Here is an 18,747-nt window from a genome sequence, read left to right on the forward strand (position 1 = left end):
TCTTAAGTAGAAATAATGGGTCAAAGTAGTTGCTGTAAACCACATTGATTTAGTATCAGGGCTTGAAATACACCTCAGGAGTCCTGTTTATCATTGCTTCGCTGGCCCCCACCAGTCCTGTGTCCAGGTAAGCACTGCAAGGTGTGATGGAGCTGATTTTGTATGTCCCATGCAAATAAATAGGGATGTCTTACAGTCCAAAAATCGGGATATTCAGTGTTTGGGCTTCTGTGTGGCGCTGGTCTCTGGGAACAGTTACCTATCTCTGCATAGCTGAACCTGAACTCCTGGGACCATTTTAAGCTTGGTCATAATTCGAGGTGGATGTCTCTGACTAGTCTGCTATATGAGCAGAGGCACATGCAAACAGGTACTTGAAGCCAGTACTAAACACTAAAACTAGTTTTATAAATCCGTATAGAGTGTAGAGTTCTGCAATGTCCTGCTAGAAAGCTGGAAATTTATGATATGACATGGTTACAGTATTAAACTTACCTGTCCAAACATCGCTCTGGTGTCTTATCAGCTGAGACTATCTGCAAAAGTCTTAATGTTCAGTGAAGCTTTTAAAAGCATTAAGTTAATGTTCACTGACAGACTCTGTTTTGGGGCTTATTCTAGTCACAATATACTTTTCAGTTCTGTGAATTTCAATTGCTAGACTTTCAAAAGAGCAAATTTTAGAGCGGAGAAATAGATAACCAGAATGCTGTTGTAACAGGAAGTTTTTATCAAGTGAAAACTGTGTCTTTCTATAGTGGATTTTTTCTTGTCCTTTTAAAAATTCCAGATACAACACCTTTGTAAAACATAGTGACAAATAGCACTGTTGTCCAGGGAAAGACTGGACTCTTGTGTGTCTCTGTCTTGTGTTAGTGTCTGTTAAAGTTGATGTTGACTGTGCCCTCTCCTGGAAAAGTGTGGTAGAGAAAGGGAATATATTAAGTCAGTATACTGCCATGTCTGGCCAAGGGGGAAGAAGTATTAAATGTAGATGGAAATTATTATCTTATTAAGTTTCCATGTTCAGTTAAATGAAGGTCTGCAGTTGCAAAGGCTCTGGTTCAGAGACTTGAACCTTTCCATTTCAAGATTTGTTTCCCACTGACAATAGAGGAAGGAAGTACAGTCATGTTGTGATGTCCCTGTTTGGTGGGAAGCAGTATTGTCTAGGGTATTGGGAGAAGTACTTTCTGGTTAGGGGACAAATAATGATGTTCGTACTACTACTCCATTTATTTCAATACTTCAGACTCTATGGTTTTCACTTTTTGTTAGTTGTGATTTACCAGTGATGCAGGGTCAGATGTATCAAGTGTATGATTTCAGGATTGCTCAGCTTGAAAATGTGGGCTTTTCATATCACAGAATTTCAACAGGTTGTCTTCATCCTCTCTCATTCTGCTGTCTTAAATACAGAGTTTGAAGCTAAAGGCTGAATCATGTAAAATTGAGTGCCAAATTTTGCTATGGTGGACAATTGGCCCTGAAATAGAGCTTCTGGCCATGATTAAGTGATGAAGCTTGGCGCTCTGCCTGCAACATTTTGCAGAATTCCCAGATGGTCATATCTCATGGCCTATTTGCTTTACTGATTGGCATATCTGATCATACTTAGAATTTGTTTTACTCTTCCCCAATGGCTTTAGCATGTATTGCAGAAAGGATTGCTGTGTGTTGTTGAAGGGCTTTTGTAAAGATCTGTATTGCTAAGCTCATTTTCCTTGAACTCACAACAGCAGTGATGCAGGAGTGTGGTTTGAGTATAGTAGGTGTTCTGGGGAGAGCTAAGATGCAGAAAAGTCTTTCAGTTTCCTTTTTTTTGGGTTATGATACCTTGGACATGCTATTTAATCCAGTCAGATCATTCTCAGCTAAGGTTTTTCCTGTAAAATCAATCTATGCCAAAATTGCTTCATATAATGGCATGTTGGAAGCATTCTGGGAAGCAGCAGAATCCTTTGAAGACTGTTAAATTAATCATGTGGGTTTGTGCATTAGTGTTCTATAGGAAACATTTCCTTTCATTCTCAGTCCAGTCTGTGTACTTGCTTCTAACCAACATAACTTCCATGGACTTCCATGGAAACTAAATGGGTCTCCTGTCATAACTGAGAACCTAACTGCCAAAGCCTTCTGTTACGGAAGTGTAGCTTCCTTCCATGGGGGGGTGGGGAAAGTTTGCAAAAATCATTAAGAAACAGATGAACAGTAAGATTGAGGTCAGATTTCTCTATAATTTGTACTATTGGGGAATTCAGGCCAGTTATCTATTGAGTAAAATAGTTGATCTGTAAACACAATCAAAACTTAAATCAAGTGGGCCTTCCAGTTTCTCTGTTACTTGTATGTTACAGGGTGTCAAGCCAGCCAGCTTCGATAAAGTAGCAATCCCTGAAGTGAAGGAGATTATTGAGGGATGCATTCGTCAAAACAAAGGTGAAAGGTAAGTACTTTCTTTTCAGAGAGAGGCATTACTTGCTGAGTCTCTTATGTGTGATCGTACCAGAGACACTTAGTTCTTGGGGTCTTCTCTGTTCTCATGAAAGTTGGGAAGCCAGTAGTACTTCTGCAGCTTCTGTTCTTTGGTAGATTCCTGTTCAGTGATTGTTTCAGAGAATTAACAGTGTCAAGAAAAGTGCAAATGCTATAGTAACCATCCATGTCAGTTTATTCAGAAATTCTACTGCTTTTATTAAAACTTTGACCTAGTCAGAAAAATAGTAGAGGACAATCCTTCCAGGTTCCCAGGTATTTGGATTGTTTGGTTGGTTTGTTATTCTGTAATCCTTTTGTTTTTCCTGTCCCTTTGATTTTGTTGGCATTTTATGGCTGATTTTGAAAAATTAAATTAAAAAATAGAAAGCTGAACTGCTTACTATTTCTTAAATTCTTGCAGGTCATTTTAATCCATATTTTCTGCAAGATGACTTCTACTTGAAGTGATTAACTAATACCATTAGAGGAAATCTGTAACTGCTCTAATGGCTTATTTGTGGGGTTTGTTTTGTTTTCTGCTTTTACATAGTTTTTGCTTACTGAATGTCTGATTTAAGAATGCTTCAGCCTTCAGCCCTCCTCTGGCCTCCTGCTATTCTGTTCAGAGCTAGTTTTGTCAGTTCACGGATGTTTATTAATTCTCTTCTATTAACTTTTCAAATTTTACATCTGATGGCATTGCTGTGTATTTTTAATATCTGTTCTTTTTCTTAGTTTTAAACAATTTTGTATTTTTCACCATTTTAAGTTAATTAAGTTAATTTTGTGGCTGCACATCACTTTATTTCTTGCTGTTTAGTTTAAGCAGTTAACTTTTAGACTGCTACTGTTAATGCTATGCATATATGAACATAGATGTTTTTTGTACCTTCAGGACAAAGCTTCTAATTGTGCCAAACAGAACGCAAGTTGAAGTGGTTTAAAATAGTATAAAATATGAAAGGAATCATGTGGTGCTTGTCTAGTGATGTATTTACTAGATGAGCCTTTTGATAAGATCTTGAAATAGACTGAAATACATACTTGGATTACTGTACTGATTTGGGGGACTAAGGGTTGTGTGTTGGATCTTAATGTTCAGCAAAACCAAACTGTTTCTTCAAGGTTTCTTATTATTTTAGTTAATATATATCATGTTCAGTTGGCTTGAATTTGTTAGTCCTGCTGCTGACCAATGTGTGACTTTTTTTCTTTGTGTACATCTGTAGTATTGTTGCATTTTGTTTCTCTATCATGCTTTTAAATAGAAAATTGAACAATGGGTTGCCAAATAATTCATGGAAGAAGCGTGAAATGTAGAGAATAAATTTGGGGAATCATCAGGCAAGGATATTCCTTAATATTTTATGAGAACCTAATAACTGTGTGTGCTTTCTACACTTTTTTCCAATATGCTAGGTATGCTATTAAGGACCTTTTGAATCATGCTTTCTTCCAAGAAGAGACTGGAGTACGGGTAGAACTAGCAGAGGAAGATGATGGAGAAAAAATTGCCATTAAACTCTGGTTGCGAATTGAAGACATCAAAAAACTCAAGGGCAAATACAAAGATAATGAGGCAATAGAATTTTCCTTTGACCTGGAGAGAGATGTCCCAGAGGATGTAGCACAGGAAATGGTAAGTGGTAGTGGTCTTACAAAGCATTGGAAGTACCGGCGTTCTCTGATGGTGAAATGTAGTCTTGTCCGTGTCTGCATTTGCTGTTGTTACTGTCTAGAAATAAAACAGCTTCAGAAGTTTGTGAATAAGAAGGTAGTGCCAGAGAGTGGTAGCTTATATTGTAGCACTACAACAGTGGCTGTCTATGACAGTCTGAATTCTGTGAATATATCCTCCTTCAGGTGGAATCTGGCTATGTCTGTGAAGGGGATCACAAGACAATGGCGAAAGCTATCAAGGACAGGGTATCTTTGATTAAGCGAAAGCGAGAGCAGCGTCAGTTGGTGCGAGAAGAACAGGAGAAGAAGCTTCGGGAAGAAGGTAGTCAGAAGCAGCAGCTGGAGCAACAGCAACCGTCAAGTGCTTCCCATGCAGGGTCAAAGCATCCCCTGTCTGTCACTGGTACTACTCCTGTCCCCACTACTTCAGCATCAGTTTCTACACAAGTGGAGCCTGAAGAACCTGAAGCTGATCAACACCAACAACTGCAGTTCCAGCAACCCAGTATATCTATTCTTTGTAAGTGTGTCAGTTGGTTTATTTAGGAACTCTTGCACTTACACAGTTCTCCGCCTTAGAATCCTAAACATTTGGTGGGTATAGCAGTAAATATCTTAAGATGTTGCTGTCTGCCATTGCTGTCTGCTGAAAAACATTAGCTCCCTAGAAAGCACAGCAAAATAAGATGCATTCCTGTGCCTTAGCTGAGCCAAGTCTTGGCACAATTCAGTCTAGTGTCTTAACAAAAAATAATTTTCTTTTGTTTCAAGTTAATACACTAAATGAACTGGGACACCTGAACCATGAACGCATGTCCTGGTTTTTGCTGCCCTCCTATAAGGACAGTATATTCTGGCCCTGCAGAAGGCTGTATACTCTTGCACCAGTGCAGTTAGAGCTATTAGAAACACTTATTTGAATCCTTGTTAACTTATGTTTAAGGTGGAAATGAGATTAAGGTACAAGCAGTTCAGGTCATAGTTTGCTTTCTGAAAAAAGTTTCATTTTCTGTTTCACATACTATACATGAAAAGATGAATTGACACTCCTAACTTTTCTGCCATCCCAACATTTGAATAATGATGGTAGATGAGAACTTCTGTATTAGAGTGGAGTTAGAAAGCAAATTACTCTCTGCTCTTTAGGTAATAAGGATTTTAAGATCTCTACTATGCCTACATCAGGTGCATCTGCCAACCAGCACAACAGACCTGTTTTATATGTCTGTTAAATAAAAATAATAATTAAACCCCCTGAAAGGTCATTCATAAAAATGTGGAATTTAAGTTTCTATTTCTAGTCTAGCCTTTTATAGGAAGCATAGTTTACTATTCAGTATCTTCCCAAAGAACTCCTGAAATTACTGATTTTTTTCAGAGGTTAGGGGAAGGAATTGGTAGGGAATTACTGTATTCAGGAGGAAAAATGTGTGCTTTTTTTTTTAAACAAGAGGTAAAATGCTGATAAGGTCCATGTGACATGGCACAAAGCGTCAGTCTAATATTTGATTGATTATAGTATCTTTAAAGTTGTGAATCCAGACTGCAGTTCTTGAAATGCGGGCTTTTATCTTTAACTTCTGCAGCTGATGGGACAGTTGACAGTGGCCAGGGGTCATCTGTTTATACCGAATCATGTGTGAGCAGTCAACAGACTGTGTCATATGGTTCCCAGCATGACCAGTCAATCTCAACAGCTGCAGTCCAGGGATATGCAGCTTCCATTGGCCAAGTGCAGTCACAGCAGCATGGAGGATATCAACCACCTGCCGCGGTAAGACAGAACTTAGTATTGCAAATGCATGGAATTATTTGATTTTTTGATTTTCTCTTGAAAGACGAGGGGAAGGTCTGCTAGGCAATCTTCCATGTATGTTTTGTTTTGCATGTGGTACAAATTCTACGTGAGAGTAGTAAAAGAGGTTATTTTTGCAAAGTGACTGAGTCTGGGGGAGGGAAGAAGTGCAAGGGCATAGTTGTCTTTAAAGCTTTTATTTAATCCTGAGTGCACTTCAGCAGAATGATGGGGGTTTTTTTTATGGGTGGAAGTAACATCCTTGGAACAAGACTATCTCATGAAAGTAAGCATTTAATCTCAATTTAATTTAATAAAGGTGATGTGTGTATGTATATAAGAAATTACCAGGGATCAAGCTATTGGTTTGATTTGAAGAGGGGATTAGAATAATTTGAGTTACTGTATAAGTATGAAACTGCTAAGTGTGTTCTGTGAGACTTTGATTACAGACTCTGCAGGTAAGATTTTTTTTTTTTAAACTGTTATAGAATGCTGCATGTGAGAACTCCAGACTGAAAAGACCCTGCACCCTTGTTCCCAGTTTTATTTCTAGCTTGTGTTTGATTTGTTCATCAGTTGCCATGCATATTCCTTTTCTCTGGAAAGTCTGCACCGGGCACAAATACTTTTCCTACTATGTTCATTTGTGTTGCCCTTTTATTTTGGTATGTTTTTTTCCTTGGTGTGTTTTTAGATCCAAGTATGAGAGTGTGCAGAAATCTATTCTAACTCTGGAGTAGAATTTCTGCTACTGTTAATATTGTCTTCAGTGATTCCCTTGTCACTTGTTTTTTACACAAATAAAAATGTAAGCCTGAGGCAGAGACAATATGGTATAATGTAGTAATACCATAAGGGAGAAGATGTGACACTCAAGACTGTGAGTCCTCACTTTCTTGGTACCTGTGTTTCTCTGCTTTGTTACAGAAATGTTGGTGTTACTAGCTTTTTGGAAAACATGCTGGTTTCACTCACAAGCAAAGTGTTGCCATATTTTTCAAAGGCACTTAACATCAAGCTTGTGGTTCTGCTGGTCCTTGATCAATAACCTTAGAGGTTTTTAACCCCTTTAAGCTCTTGTATTTGGGTGAGCCATGTTTTGGTGGGTGGGCTTATATTGGACCAGAAGTCATTTCACTGTCTTGGGTTGGCTAACTTCTGGGTTGAAAGACCATAATCTTTTGAGAGGGAATGGGAGAACAAGCATATGACAGAGGTATAGTCAAGCTGCTTAGTTCACTGCTAAAATGTGTTCATGCTCTATGATAACAACAGTGGTACCAGGAGGTTGACAGAACTGAGTAGAACACTACAGGAACTAAGAAGTTTGTTGGAAAGACAGAATGACAAGTCAAAATTATATTGACAACTGGAGAAATGGCCTTAAAAAGAAATAGAATGCAGTTCAATCAGGACAAGAACAAGGTTTGTGTTTAAACAGGAATAATCAGCAACACAATTATATGATGAGCAACAGCTGACTAGGCAGCAATTCTGCCAGAAAAAAAAAAGTCAGGGATTACATTGGGCCACAAGCTGGACATGGTCAAAAACATGATGCTGTTGTGAAAAAGGCAAACATGTTATGTGAAGTAGTTCTTCTGCTCTTGGCCATTGGTAAGTCTCTCCTGGATGCCCTGCTTGAGTCAATTTGAGGGTGAATTGGGAGACAGTTCAGAGGAGAGTGGCAAAAAACCCCACCAGAAATACAGAAAATATGTTTTATGTGGGAAGACTGGAAGAGCTAAGCTGAGTCTATGAAAGATCAGCTTGAGGAGAGAGAAAGCTGTAAAGGCTGCTGTAAAATAGGAGGTGGCTAATCAGACCAAAACATTATTGTCAGCTAGAATAAGAAATAATAAGCCTAAATTGCAGCATGGAATTATTATTTGGGAAGGGGTTTTTTCTAACCAACAAGGATAGTTAAGTACTGCAGCCTCCATAACTGGAGATGTTTCTGAACAGGTTAGATAAATTAGTCAGGAATGACATATATAACTAGTCCTGCCTTGAAACAGGTGAAGATTATGGGTAAAGTATTTATTTAATGCTTTGAGTTCTCTTATGCCTCTCCAAAATTTTGAGCAGTCTAGCAAGATTTCTCACATTAGAAATCTCTAAAATCAGATCTCCACTGGATATCTTGAGGTGTTTTTTTTTTCTCTGGAGGTCTATATTTGATTTCAGTTATATTAAGAAATTGTGGATTAGATGCATAAGAGGCATATACCATTAGAGAAGGAAAACTTGCAGTTGAAGACTGCCTCTTTCTATTTGCTTAAAATACAACAAAACACACCATACCAAAAAAGCAATAACAAAAAATTAAAAACAAACAACCCAAACCCCCTAATTCTGATTCTTCCAAGTTGGTTGGATTTTGACCTATGGCCTGGATTGTGGCAAGATTACAAAATCCTGATGCTTTTATTGGCCCAGTGTCTGGAAAATGCTTGTCTAAGACTAATTTTACTGAATTTTCCACACATCAAACCAACTTTTTTCCACAAATCATGTTGTAGAATGTGTAATGTTTAAATTTTTATGGTACCGTTTTCGTTAAAGAGCCAGCTGCATACAGTTAGTTCATTACAGTTAATTCGTTTGATTCAGACAGGGAGGTGCCCAAGCAGGGAGACTGGTGAGGTTCTATGTATAAACACCTATCCACTCACTAAACTAAGAATGACTGTTTGAAAGGTCATCAGTATCTGTTTAGGTTTTTCTATTTGTCAGACTACCAGATGTTGTGAGTGCACACAGTATGGGCTGCATCAGTGGCTTCAGAGAAAATATTCTCTTCTGTCCGCCCTGCTTTCCACATGCTTCTTGTAAGGGTGCTAGGGAACTTTCCACACTGCTCAGTAACCTAAGGCAAACTTGTGTCCTCAGAGGTGCACATAGCCTGTTCCCAGTGTGTGTTGGCATTCATTCAGCATTTCTCATATCTTCTTGCACATGTGGTAGTCAATATTGGGCCTCTCATTGTGTGACTGCATTTCTCTTCTACCTCATTATAGTTTTTGCTGGTTTTGGTTTTCTTTTTTTTTTTTAAGTATTCAATTCTTAACTTTTGTTTTCTTCCTTTAGCCTCAACGTGGTCGTAGCATGTCAGTTTGTGTTCCCCACCTTCCTGCTCTTCCCTGTATGTCCTGCATCCCTCTCAGTGCTCCTTGCACCCCACCACCAGCGCTGTCTGCACCTCTTTCTCCTTTCTACCTTCGGACTGTCCCTGAAGAAACCTTTGCAGAAAAGCTTTCTAAAGCCTTGGAAAGTGTCCTGCCCATGCACTCTGCCTCTCCACGCAAGCATCGACGCTCCAGCCTGCCCTCCCTCTCTGTCAGTCCTGTATGTGTTACCATTTGCCTCCTGGCACAGTAAGATAAGTTACCATTAAATACATCCTGGGCTTTTGGCATTCTTAAAATGAGAAAATGAAGAGCTGATTCCTTATTCCTTATACTGTGCTGCTGGAATGTTGATCTTTTTTGGGAAGCAGTACACTTAAACATTATCAAACAGTGGCTGGCCATTTGGTTTTTGCATTTTAGGGTAGTATAAATGTGAATTACGCAGCTGTACCACAGAAGGTAAAGGGAAGACTAGTTTTTATCCCCTTAAGTCAGAAGACCAGCTTTTTATTTTCCAACTTCTAAGCAAGCATTGAATATTAATTAAGACCTGCACAAAACAACCAGCTTTTAAAGCTTGGTTGCTGTGGCTGGTTATTCTAAAAGCTTCAGCTAGCTGTGTTAGTGATACTAGAAATTCAGAGTACGAATACTTTTGAGAATTTTTCTGTAAGTTTTAATCAGAAGTGCCACTTCAGCTGCTTCTTGATGGGAAGAAGCCATTGTTTCATGTTTCTCAGAAGGTTAGGTGTAAGATAGCTTGCAGGACAGGAGGTAGTCCGTTCTTCAGTTTTGGGCTTCGATTTCTCAAAATTTATTTCATTTAAATACTGCTCTGTAACTGAAGTATGTGGAACTAGTTTTCAGAACATAGGAAGAGTTCTTCATCTTTTAGGACCTTCTTGTTAGCGTTGGTCAATATGGAAATTTGCTGCTGCTTTTCCAGAAAAAAGGGGCTGGGGAGAAACAGTACAATGTGGAAACAGCAACGTACAAAAGTCAAAAATGGCATCTTAAAGACAGTAACTGACTCTTGCAATTTTTTTCGCTTTACGGTTGGTAATACATTGTCTCTCAGCATACTGTAGGCATAGATGAAAAAAGGCAGAATTACAAAGTAGTTTGATATTCTTACATAGGACTTATTTGTAGGGAAATTTTCACTAAAGTCTTAAATAAGATGAGCCTCATCTGAAGTAGTACATCAGATGGCGTGGAATTGCCTGCAGACTCTGCTGTTACTAAACCTATGAATATTTTATTGTCCAGGCAAGAGTTAGGTTTGTTTCAGTGAGTGCTAATTTCTATGTGAAAAGGTATATTATCAGAAGTGATCAAAGGGATCAAAAGAGATGATCAAATTGGGCAGAATTGAAAGACTCAGCAGTTTTATCATACAGTTTTTTCGTCAGTGGGCTGGAATGGTTCAGTTTGTCTTATAAAAGGTTTCTCTTTTAGCTCTCTGGATTGCATACAGAATGCACTCCTGACAGGAGACTAGCACTGTGGTTTTTTTTGTGTTGGATAATATTAAGGTGTAATGCCACTTTATCTTCTAAATGCAAACTAGAGGCTCTGCATTGTTGCTGCTATCAAGTTCTGAATTTTCGTATTCCTCATATGGCAATAACCTCGGTAGTTTGATTAGCTTTCAAGCACTGATCACAATGGATAGCCTGTGACAATAAATCGCATTCCATTGTCAGGAGCAAAACTGGTTTATTTTTGTGAATTGTTGGAATTGGACTGGAAAAGCAGCTCTAACACAAGCAAATGTTTCCATTTGTAGCTATGCCTGCCTTGGATGTATTTAATGGATATTTACAACTCACCTAAATTTCCTAAGTATTGTATGTTTTTGACCATGAATTGAGTAGTCATTCTATATAGTTACTTCACAGAACTGCCTAGTGAACTGTGCATGTTGATGTGCTTTCACTTTTAATGTACAAATTACTTGTCTTATTCATGTCAATACAGCCTCAGCATCCCTGTGGGGGAACACCAACGTTCCCAGATTCACAGATATTTTTCCCAACCGTTCATGAACGGCCGGTGTCTTTCTCACCACCACCTGTCTGCCCGCCGAAGGTGGCAGTTGCTCAGCGGCGCAAGAGCACTTCATTTTTGGAAGCCCAAACTTGCCACTTCCAGCCATTGCTGAAGACTGGCCAGAGTTTAGTTCCACCTGGTGGTAGCCCCACCAATTGGACACCAGAGGCATTCGTTATGCTGGGCACAGCAGCTCAGAGAGTCGCTGGAGAGCCTCTGCATGTGCAAGTTAATCCTGTGTTTGAGCCAGCTCCTGTACACAGTGACTATAGATCTGGACCAACACCTCCAGAGGATGCTCACTACAGAATGCATCCAGAAGCTGTATATTTGGTGGGCATGCACTATCCATCACAGGTATCGGAGCAGTATGATCAAATAGCTTATAATTCTCATGCGACCGAACAACATTTGAAGCAGGTCTCTGAGTCAAACCATGGGCAAGGTGGTCCTCCACAAAGCTCTGTGTTCGACTTTCAATCGGGGCAAACATACCTGGCAAGACATGTTCAGAACCTGAGGCTGGATTCTGGGATGGGTCCCCTTTCTCCATTATCCAGTGTTTCAGCTCCTCTGAGTGCAGATCCTGCTCAGATGACGTTCCACCAGGTATTTGTTCCACACTCTGCCCCGGCTGTGCTCTCTCACAGTGGTGATGGCAGAGCGAGCTGTGTCTTTGAGTTCCATGTGCACACACCGACTTCTGCTCCAGCAGAAGGGGCAGTTTTACCCCAGTGGGTCTACAGAAGTCGCCGGGGCTCTATGGAGACCAGTCAAGAGGAGTCCACTCAAGGCATAGGGTCGCATGGTCGGCTCCAGCCTGTGACAGAGGAGCAGTGTAACTATCTTGGTCCTGAGTTAGCAGGTCCCAGAGGGGGCTCTGCCAGGCGGAGCTGGCCGGAAGGAAGCCCGGAATACTCCAGTGATTCCTCACAGCTGACTTCCTCTGACACTGGCGATTTCCAGTCTCCTCCCCCTACAGGGGGGTCATCTTCTGCTTTTGGTTCAGACTTCTCATTGCCCATTGTTCAGCTGCCTCAGAAGGTGTTGCAAGAGTCGCAGCTCTTCATCTGCTTCCCCCAGGGAGCGTCAACTCAGCAGGCCATGTCCACCTCGCTTTCATCAGGACCACCTGCACTCTATCCTCAGGTTACAGGAGCAAACCCTTCCAGAATGTTTTCTAGTTTTTATAAGTCATGCCTTGCACTTAAAGGGGAGCCTTGCTCTTAGACTTGCTCCATGGGGTTCTAAGTATTAGCATTCATGGGGGTGTCTTTCCACCAAGTCAGTAGTGTACTAGGATCTGTTTAACTTACCTGGTTGTGGTGAAATAATGAGGCATCAGCAACCACTTGGTCTATGTTCAGCTTCGGCTGAAATACTGGTAGGCCTTTGGTGTTAAGAGTAACAAATGGTCAGTGTTTCTCCTGGGACTAGTTGTTCTTTTGGCAAGAGATAGCTGGAGTACCAAGTTGGCTTTTAAACAATGGATTTAATGAAATGTATCTTCTCCACAGTTTGAATCAGCAGTGATAGTAAAACTTGCTTTGTATTTTTGTTCCTGCTCCTTAGCATTTAATGAGAATGTGCTCTTTGAAGTTGAACTTTTGTCTGAATAATGTTTCATTAAGACGACAACAAGGTTAATTTGGTGACTGTCCAAAATGCAAGAACTTTTTCTAGGCTTGGGGGAAGAAAGCGGGAAGAGACGAATGGAAGGAGCTGTATAATATATATGTGTACATGGATTTGGAAATGTGTTTGCAGAGTTGTTAAAGAAACTAAACAAGCTGAATAGTAAATTAGTGGCACAAACAACTGTTGCTAATAGGTATTGCTTCCTTATAAGCCTAGAATATGGTGTCCTTTTAAAAAGCAAAATTTGAGGCCTGAAGCTTAGTTTTGGAGGTACATGTTTTATCAGCATATATGGTGTTTGCACTTGCAGTCGTTAGTAATGCATTTGTACGCTGTGGCTGTGAGGTGTATGTCTATATACATTGTGTCTGCAGTTGTAGTCTGAAACTTTTCATGAGAGAATTTTTTGTGAAAAGAGAGTATTTACTCTCTTACTTCTCTCTTACTCCTCCTGTTCTTGGAATTGGGGGCTCTGACATTTTAGTTATTGGAATATTAGCAACTTTGGGATTTGTGTGAAGGAACTGGAGGAAAATCTTTTTGCTTTTTGTGCTAAGATCAAGAACGAAGTATTTAAACCTTTCTGTATAGGATAAAGGTGTTAAAGCTGAAACAGCTTTAATCACTAGTCTAACAGATAGTAATTTCTGTGCCATAGGAGAACTTGTGGAGTGAAGCTGCTATGCAGGAAGTTTGAAACCTACTTGTGGATTGTTTCTCCATAAACCACCTTTGTTAAACTTCAGGAGGTGACTTCTGATGGATGTAAAATCTGGAAAACACAATAAGGGATCACAATTATTTTACAGAATATAAGTTCGGGGATCTTTTTATCTAATACATAATTTGAAGATCATAATTTGAAGCACAGACTTGAGTCAAAGTGAACAGATGTTACAGCAGTGGGACATAGCTCACATTTAGATCCTAGCCAGTAAGGGCCTCAAGGTTCTGAAACAGCAAAGAAAAAAATGGTTCTTTTCATTGGCAAATTTGACTTCCCAAAAGCTTCCATAACTAAAAAAGTGTGTAATTTTAATAATCTTGTTCCTGATAAACTTCTACAAGCTGAATGATCACAGCATTAAGGCATTTCAGTAGATATTTCTAATATAATACATATGTACCAGATATGTTTCTTACAAAGACAGTTCACCAAAGTGGTGCATGCTCAGGGAACTCATCTGGAGGTCTTTGTCTCAATGTCTCCCAGGATCTGACAAAGAATTGTAATGGTCACAAAAATAATAATGAAAACCCTGGGATCTGATAAAAAATGTCAGTCACAAAAATAATAATGAAAATCCATTCCATTTTCCTCTACGTCTTCCACATTTATTTGTATGCCACTCATCCATTTTTTTCATTGCTTATTCATTCATAGCTAGAATGTGGACCCCCAGATTCTTCAATATCCAATTCTTGGTAGCCTTTGAATGGTAGTGAGTCTGGAAATTATTTCTAGCTTGTATTTTGACATGCCTCTCAAAGGGAACTCATGACATGTATGTGTACTGAGTACTTTGCTATTGGTCTAGAATTCTGTATATCTTTGATCTTTTTTTTTTTAACAGGATAGTTTTATTTCCTTCTAGCCTCCTTCTATCTCCCCACCTAACTGTGTTTAGAACACATGTAAAGGTAAAACTTAATGCCTATATTTCCAGTTATCATACCAAGGCATCCTGCTCTTAAAGCATCATCAATGGAAGAAGAAGCTGGTAGGCTCAACTGACCCATGTTGAGGGGTGTGTGGGTTTATGTATTCGTTGTTTTGGAAGACCTAAAACAGAGTTCAGTACTTTTCCAGATTGTCCTGCTTTTGTTCTGGTTGTCGTAGTGGAATTTGGCCAAAAGGACTGGTTGTCCAAAATGACAGCTAGAAACCTATTCCAACGAGATGATTCCAGGCAGAAATGTTTTTAACTGCCTGCTGCAGAAACCATAGGGGTTTTCAAGCTGAAAATCTTTGTCTCTTTTTTTTCCTCCTCCAGACACAGGTGCAGGGCCAGCCAGCCTCAAGCAGTGCATCAGTGCCATCCCAGCCTACACAACATACTCAGCAGGTAAGAACTCAGTCCCAAAACCCAGGACTAAAATACTTTCAGTATAGGATTTTGAAGACTCTTTAAGAGCAACTGACTACCTCTACCTCTCCCTTCAACCCACAGTTCTGGACAAAATCAAAGGAATCCTCTGATTCTCACCCAGTCTGACACGCTATGCGATTAACTTCATTGACTTTCTGAAATTTATTTCTAGAATCATGTTCATGCTTGTTTTCATGTGTCTGTCTTCCCCAACTTCCATCTGAGCTTGCAGTGGAGATCCCATTCAAGGGGAGGCGTGTCAGGATTTGCAAGTAAGAGTGTCTAGCCAGGCAGACTTCATTCTCATGATTTCTTCTAACTGGAAATACTATCTTCTGCAACACGATCTTCTCCTAACTACCTTTTCTTCCTTTATAGAATCTTCATTCTTATTTTCACAGGTGAAATAATTCTGTTGCAAGATTCGGTGCTGGTAATGGAGTTGTATTAGTAATGCTAATAAGTAATTGCTAAAGCCTAATTGACTCAGCAGATGCAGAAGAACCACTGATGTCACTTACGAGGAAGTAAAAAGTAGAATTGAAATAGGATATGCTTTAAAAACTTCTGTGGGGGCTAAAAATTAACTTCTTCTTTTCCCTACTACAGAATGCGCAGCAGCCAGCCTCTTCCCAACAGCCTGGACAGTACCAGCTGCCACAGCCATCAGTTTCTACTGGTGTCACTCCCACACAAACTGTCTCTCAAACTCAAACATCACAGATGATGCCATTGCCTCAGGCAGCAGCTGGGACACAGGTAAACAAAATTTTTCTTTCTAGCAGAAGATTTTACTTTTTCTTCTTCACAGCTGGCAAATTCAACATGCTGCTACTTTTACTTTTGTCATCTTTTCTAATGGTTCCAAAACATTCATCCAGATAATAGTATTCTTAGTGTACTACAACTGTCAATTTTGTTGGAAAGTGTGTTGGAAACCCTTTCTTTCACACGTGGCAGTCGTGAGTAATTTGAGGGAGGGATAGCATTTCCATGCACAAAGATCTTTAAATTGTCAAAAATATCATGAGGTATATTGGTGAATGGGATATTATGAATGGATTTTCAGGAATTTGTCATTTCTCTGTTTCCCATCAATGTCTATCTTCTGCACCATTATGTGTGTAAAACATGTTCACTTATTTAGGTAGTGAACCATAAGGTCTGCCTTCTCCACTCTGTCATCTTTCTTATTCAGCTCTTCTCCTTTACTCCCTGGTCAAGAAGCTGCTGTAACTGAGTATTACTTCATTTTGGCTCATATCTCTATCTTGAACATGTGAGCCCTGATTTTGTTTTTAAAATTGTTGTTTTGTTGCTTGTTCATCTAAACTGCCTTTCCAGTTGCATCGTTCGCTGGCTTTGATTGACATATCCCCTGCCATTCTCTGAATGCTGGCACAGTGGCTTTTCGTTCTCCATTGCTTTAGTCCCCATACCCAAAGCTGACAGATTTGTTGAAAGATTTGCGCTTCTTTCCTGTAAGAAGGCAGACTTGGCTCTGGGGACAAAGTTGAGGAGAATTTGATTCTGTTTATGCACAAGTCAGTGCTTCAGGACATTTGGACGTTGCTCTTTCACCCTCCGTGGGTGCCTGTTTGAAGAGCCTGTTGAGTTTTTCAGGGGAAGTGTTGTGAAGGGAGGACCTTTTGGAACTCCAGCCAACTTCCCAGCTACTCTGCCAACTGTGCTCCCCACCCACTTTAACAGAGTGCTGTAACTTGAATAATTCTTTCTTTGACTAATGCATAAAAATTCTGCTTTCTGCAACCCTGCTTTAAAAAAAAAAATCTATCTCTATTTTCTTTACCTCCCCAGCTTCCTGTTTCCCAACCAGTGTCGATCATCCAAGGCGAGCCTCAATTACCTGTTGCAGCACCTTCTCTCCCTCAGCCTTCAGTTGCCCCATCAGTCCCTATTGGCTCTCATTTTTTACCCATGGGACAGCCCTTGCCAACTTCCATGGTTACCCAGTTCTCAGTCTCTCAGTTGCCTGTAGCAGCTCCTCATGTGTCGATGGCTCAGCCAGGTTTCCAGTCATTGCCCATTTCGATGGCAGCTGGCATGAATCAGCCATTGCTCACACTGGCAACGTCTGCTGCAGCAACCACTGTCCCTGTAGCATCAACAGTTGTCCCTAGTCAGCTTCCCACACTGATGCAGCCTGTAGCTCAGTTGCCCAGCCAGGTTCTCCCGCAGCTCCTGCAGCCGGCTGTCCAGTCCGTGGGATTGCCAGTCAGCATTGGACAAGCTGCTGAAGCTTCACTTCCTGCTGGAGATGCTCTTTACCAGGTATTGTTGCAAGCCAGCAGAGCTCTTCTCCACATTTTTACTTGTTCCTCTAAGGTATGAGATCTGACCTATGTGCCCTGGCCAACTCACTTCTCACAGGAGAGCCATTATGCCACGAAGATGAATTCTGTTGTGTGGTAAAGGACCATTTTAAGAAGGGGGCGGGGGCGGGAAGTCCTTGGACACCCTGGTGTTTTGAGGTTTTCATATTTGGCAATGGAATTTGTCTAAAATGATAGAATCTTAGTGCAGGACTTTGGTCAACCACTGTGTGAAAGAGGACAACTATATATCCAAGAGATTTGTCAACTTGGAACAAAAAAATCCAAAAAATTGTGATTTTTAAAATGGGAGATGTGTGTTGGAAAGCAAATCAATGGCAGCATATTCAGTAACGTTAGCATTTCATTCCAAGTCTGGGAAGGGGAAGGGAGGTGGGGAGAGGGCCACAGACTTTCTAGAAGTAAATCAGATGTCCTGGATCTTGAACATGATGTAAGTACCTGATGCTAGTCATGAAATACTAGACTGTTGGGCACAGACTGCTTCAGCTACTTTGTGCGATCACTGTAAAAATGTCAGTCTGAATAGTGACAAAAATAGTGACTCAGCATATGATTGTTCTAGAACAAAAATTGTATAGATGTAGAAATATCTACGCTTGGATTATGAAGAGTGCTATAGAACAGAAACAGTGTATAAAAATGTTCCTTGGTTCCTGGGTCAGGTCATCATGAGAGGCCGGGAAGAACACAAGAGCATTTTTGTTGTTAGTCTCAAGAATCAGCAGCACTTGCATAACATGTTCTGAGCAGTAGTTGTTCAGCCTGAAAATTCTTCAAACTCATTTCAAGTCTCGGGCCTTAAAATATTAAGCCAAATAGGCAACCCCAAGAGTTGAGAGGTGAAGATTGTTCTTCCTAAGACTTGAAACTTTGAATGGGAATTTGCTTGTTCAAGCATGGTGACTTGAAAGCTGAGATTTGGCTACGTGCACAGGTTGCTCTGCCTCTCTGGGAGGATAGTCTTTGGGAGTGCTTGAACAAGTATGGAAGGTTGGAACATGCCCCTGAAACTGATATGTTTTTTTAACTCTCGTTTCCTAATGAGCTTTGACATCCGCTAACTTGACTCCCTCATTTCTGTTACAGGGCTTCCAATCTCGGCTGCCGCCTCAATACCCAGTCGACTCGAATGTTGCACCTTCCTCTGCTGTGGCCTCTGTTAGCATTCCTTCTGCCGTACTGTCCCCTCCCTTACCCACAGATGCAATGGCTCAGCCAGGCTATCTTGCTCCTGTTGTGCAGTCATACGTGGAGCAGAACGTTTTAGTTCCGCTGGGCAGCCTAGGAGGACAGGTTCAAGTGCCCCAGCCTACAGTGAGTTTAGCACAACAGGCCTCATCTGCCTCCTCGCAGCAGGCTGTTTTGGAGGTAAATACGTTCAATATAATGTAACAATATGTTTAGGGCGTTTGAATTATGCAACAGTGTATGTGTGTGGGAAACTAATCCCCTCCATGCTTGTTTTCAGTTGGAAATTAATATTTCAAATCACCTTTTTCTTACAGCAGAATGTCATGCCAATG

General features: G+C 40.4%; 1 protein-coding gene across 1 annotated transcript in view; it reads left to right on the forward strand.

Moving 5' to 3' along the window:
• The window catches only part of WNK1 (WNK lysine deficient protein kinase 1), a gene marked incomplete at its 3' end in the record, with an annotated part of 104,966 nt that overhangs the window by 58,080 nt on the left and 28,139 nt on the right, over positions 1-18,747 (forward strand). The window contains exons 5-14 of the mRNA XM_082001158.1: positions 2,358-2,446; positions 3,898-4,117; positions 4,342-4,678; positions 5,745-5,932; positions 9,047-9,304; positions 11,068-12,288; positions 14,772-14,843; positions 15,477-15,626; positions 16,686-17,159; positions 18,311-18,592. Coding sequence (XP_081857284.1) covers positions 2,358-2,446; positions 3,898-4,117; positions 4,342-4,678; positions 5,745-5,932; positions 9,047-9,304; positions 11,068-12,288; positions 14,772-14,843; positions 15,477-15,626; positions 16,686-17,159; positions 18,311-18,592 — 3,291 coding nt within the window. The remainder of the gene's footprint in view (positions 1-2,357; positions 2,447-3,897; positions 4,118-4,341; positions 4,679-5,744; positions 5,933-9,046; positions 9,305-11,067; positions 12,289-14,771; positions 14,844-15,476; positions 15,627-16,685; positions 17,160-18,310; positions 18,593-18,747) is intronic.

This window comes from Phaethon aethereus (assembly GCF_964289735.1).
Source record: "Phaethon aethereus genome assembly, chromosome: 1".
Lineage (NCBI taxonomy): Eukaryota > Metazoa > Chordata > Aves > Phaethontiformes > Phaethontidae > Phaethon > Phaethon aethereus.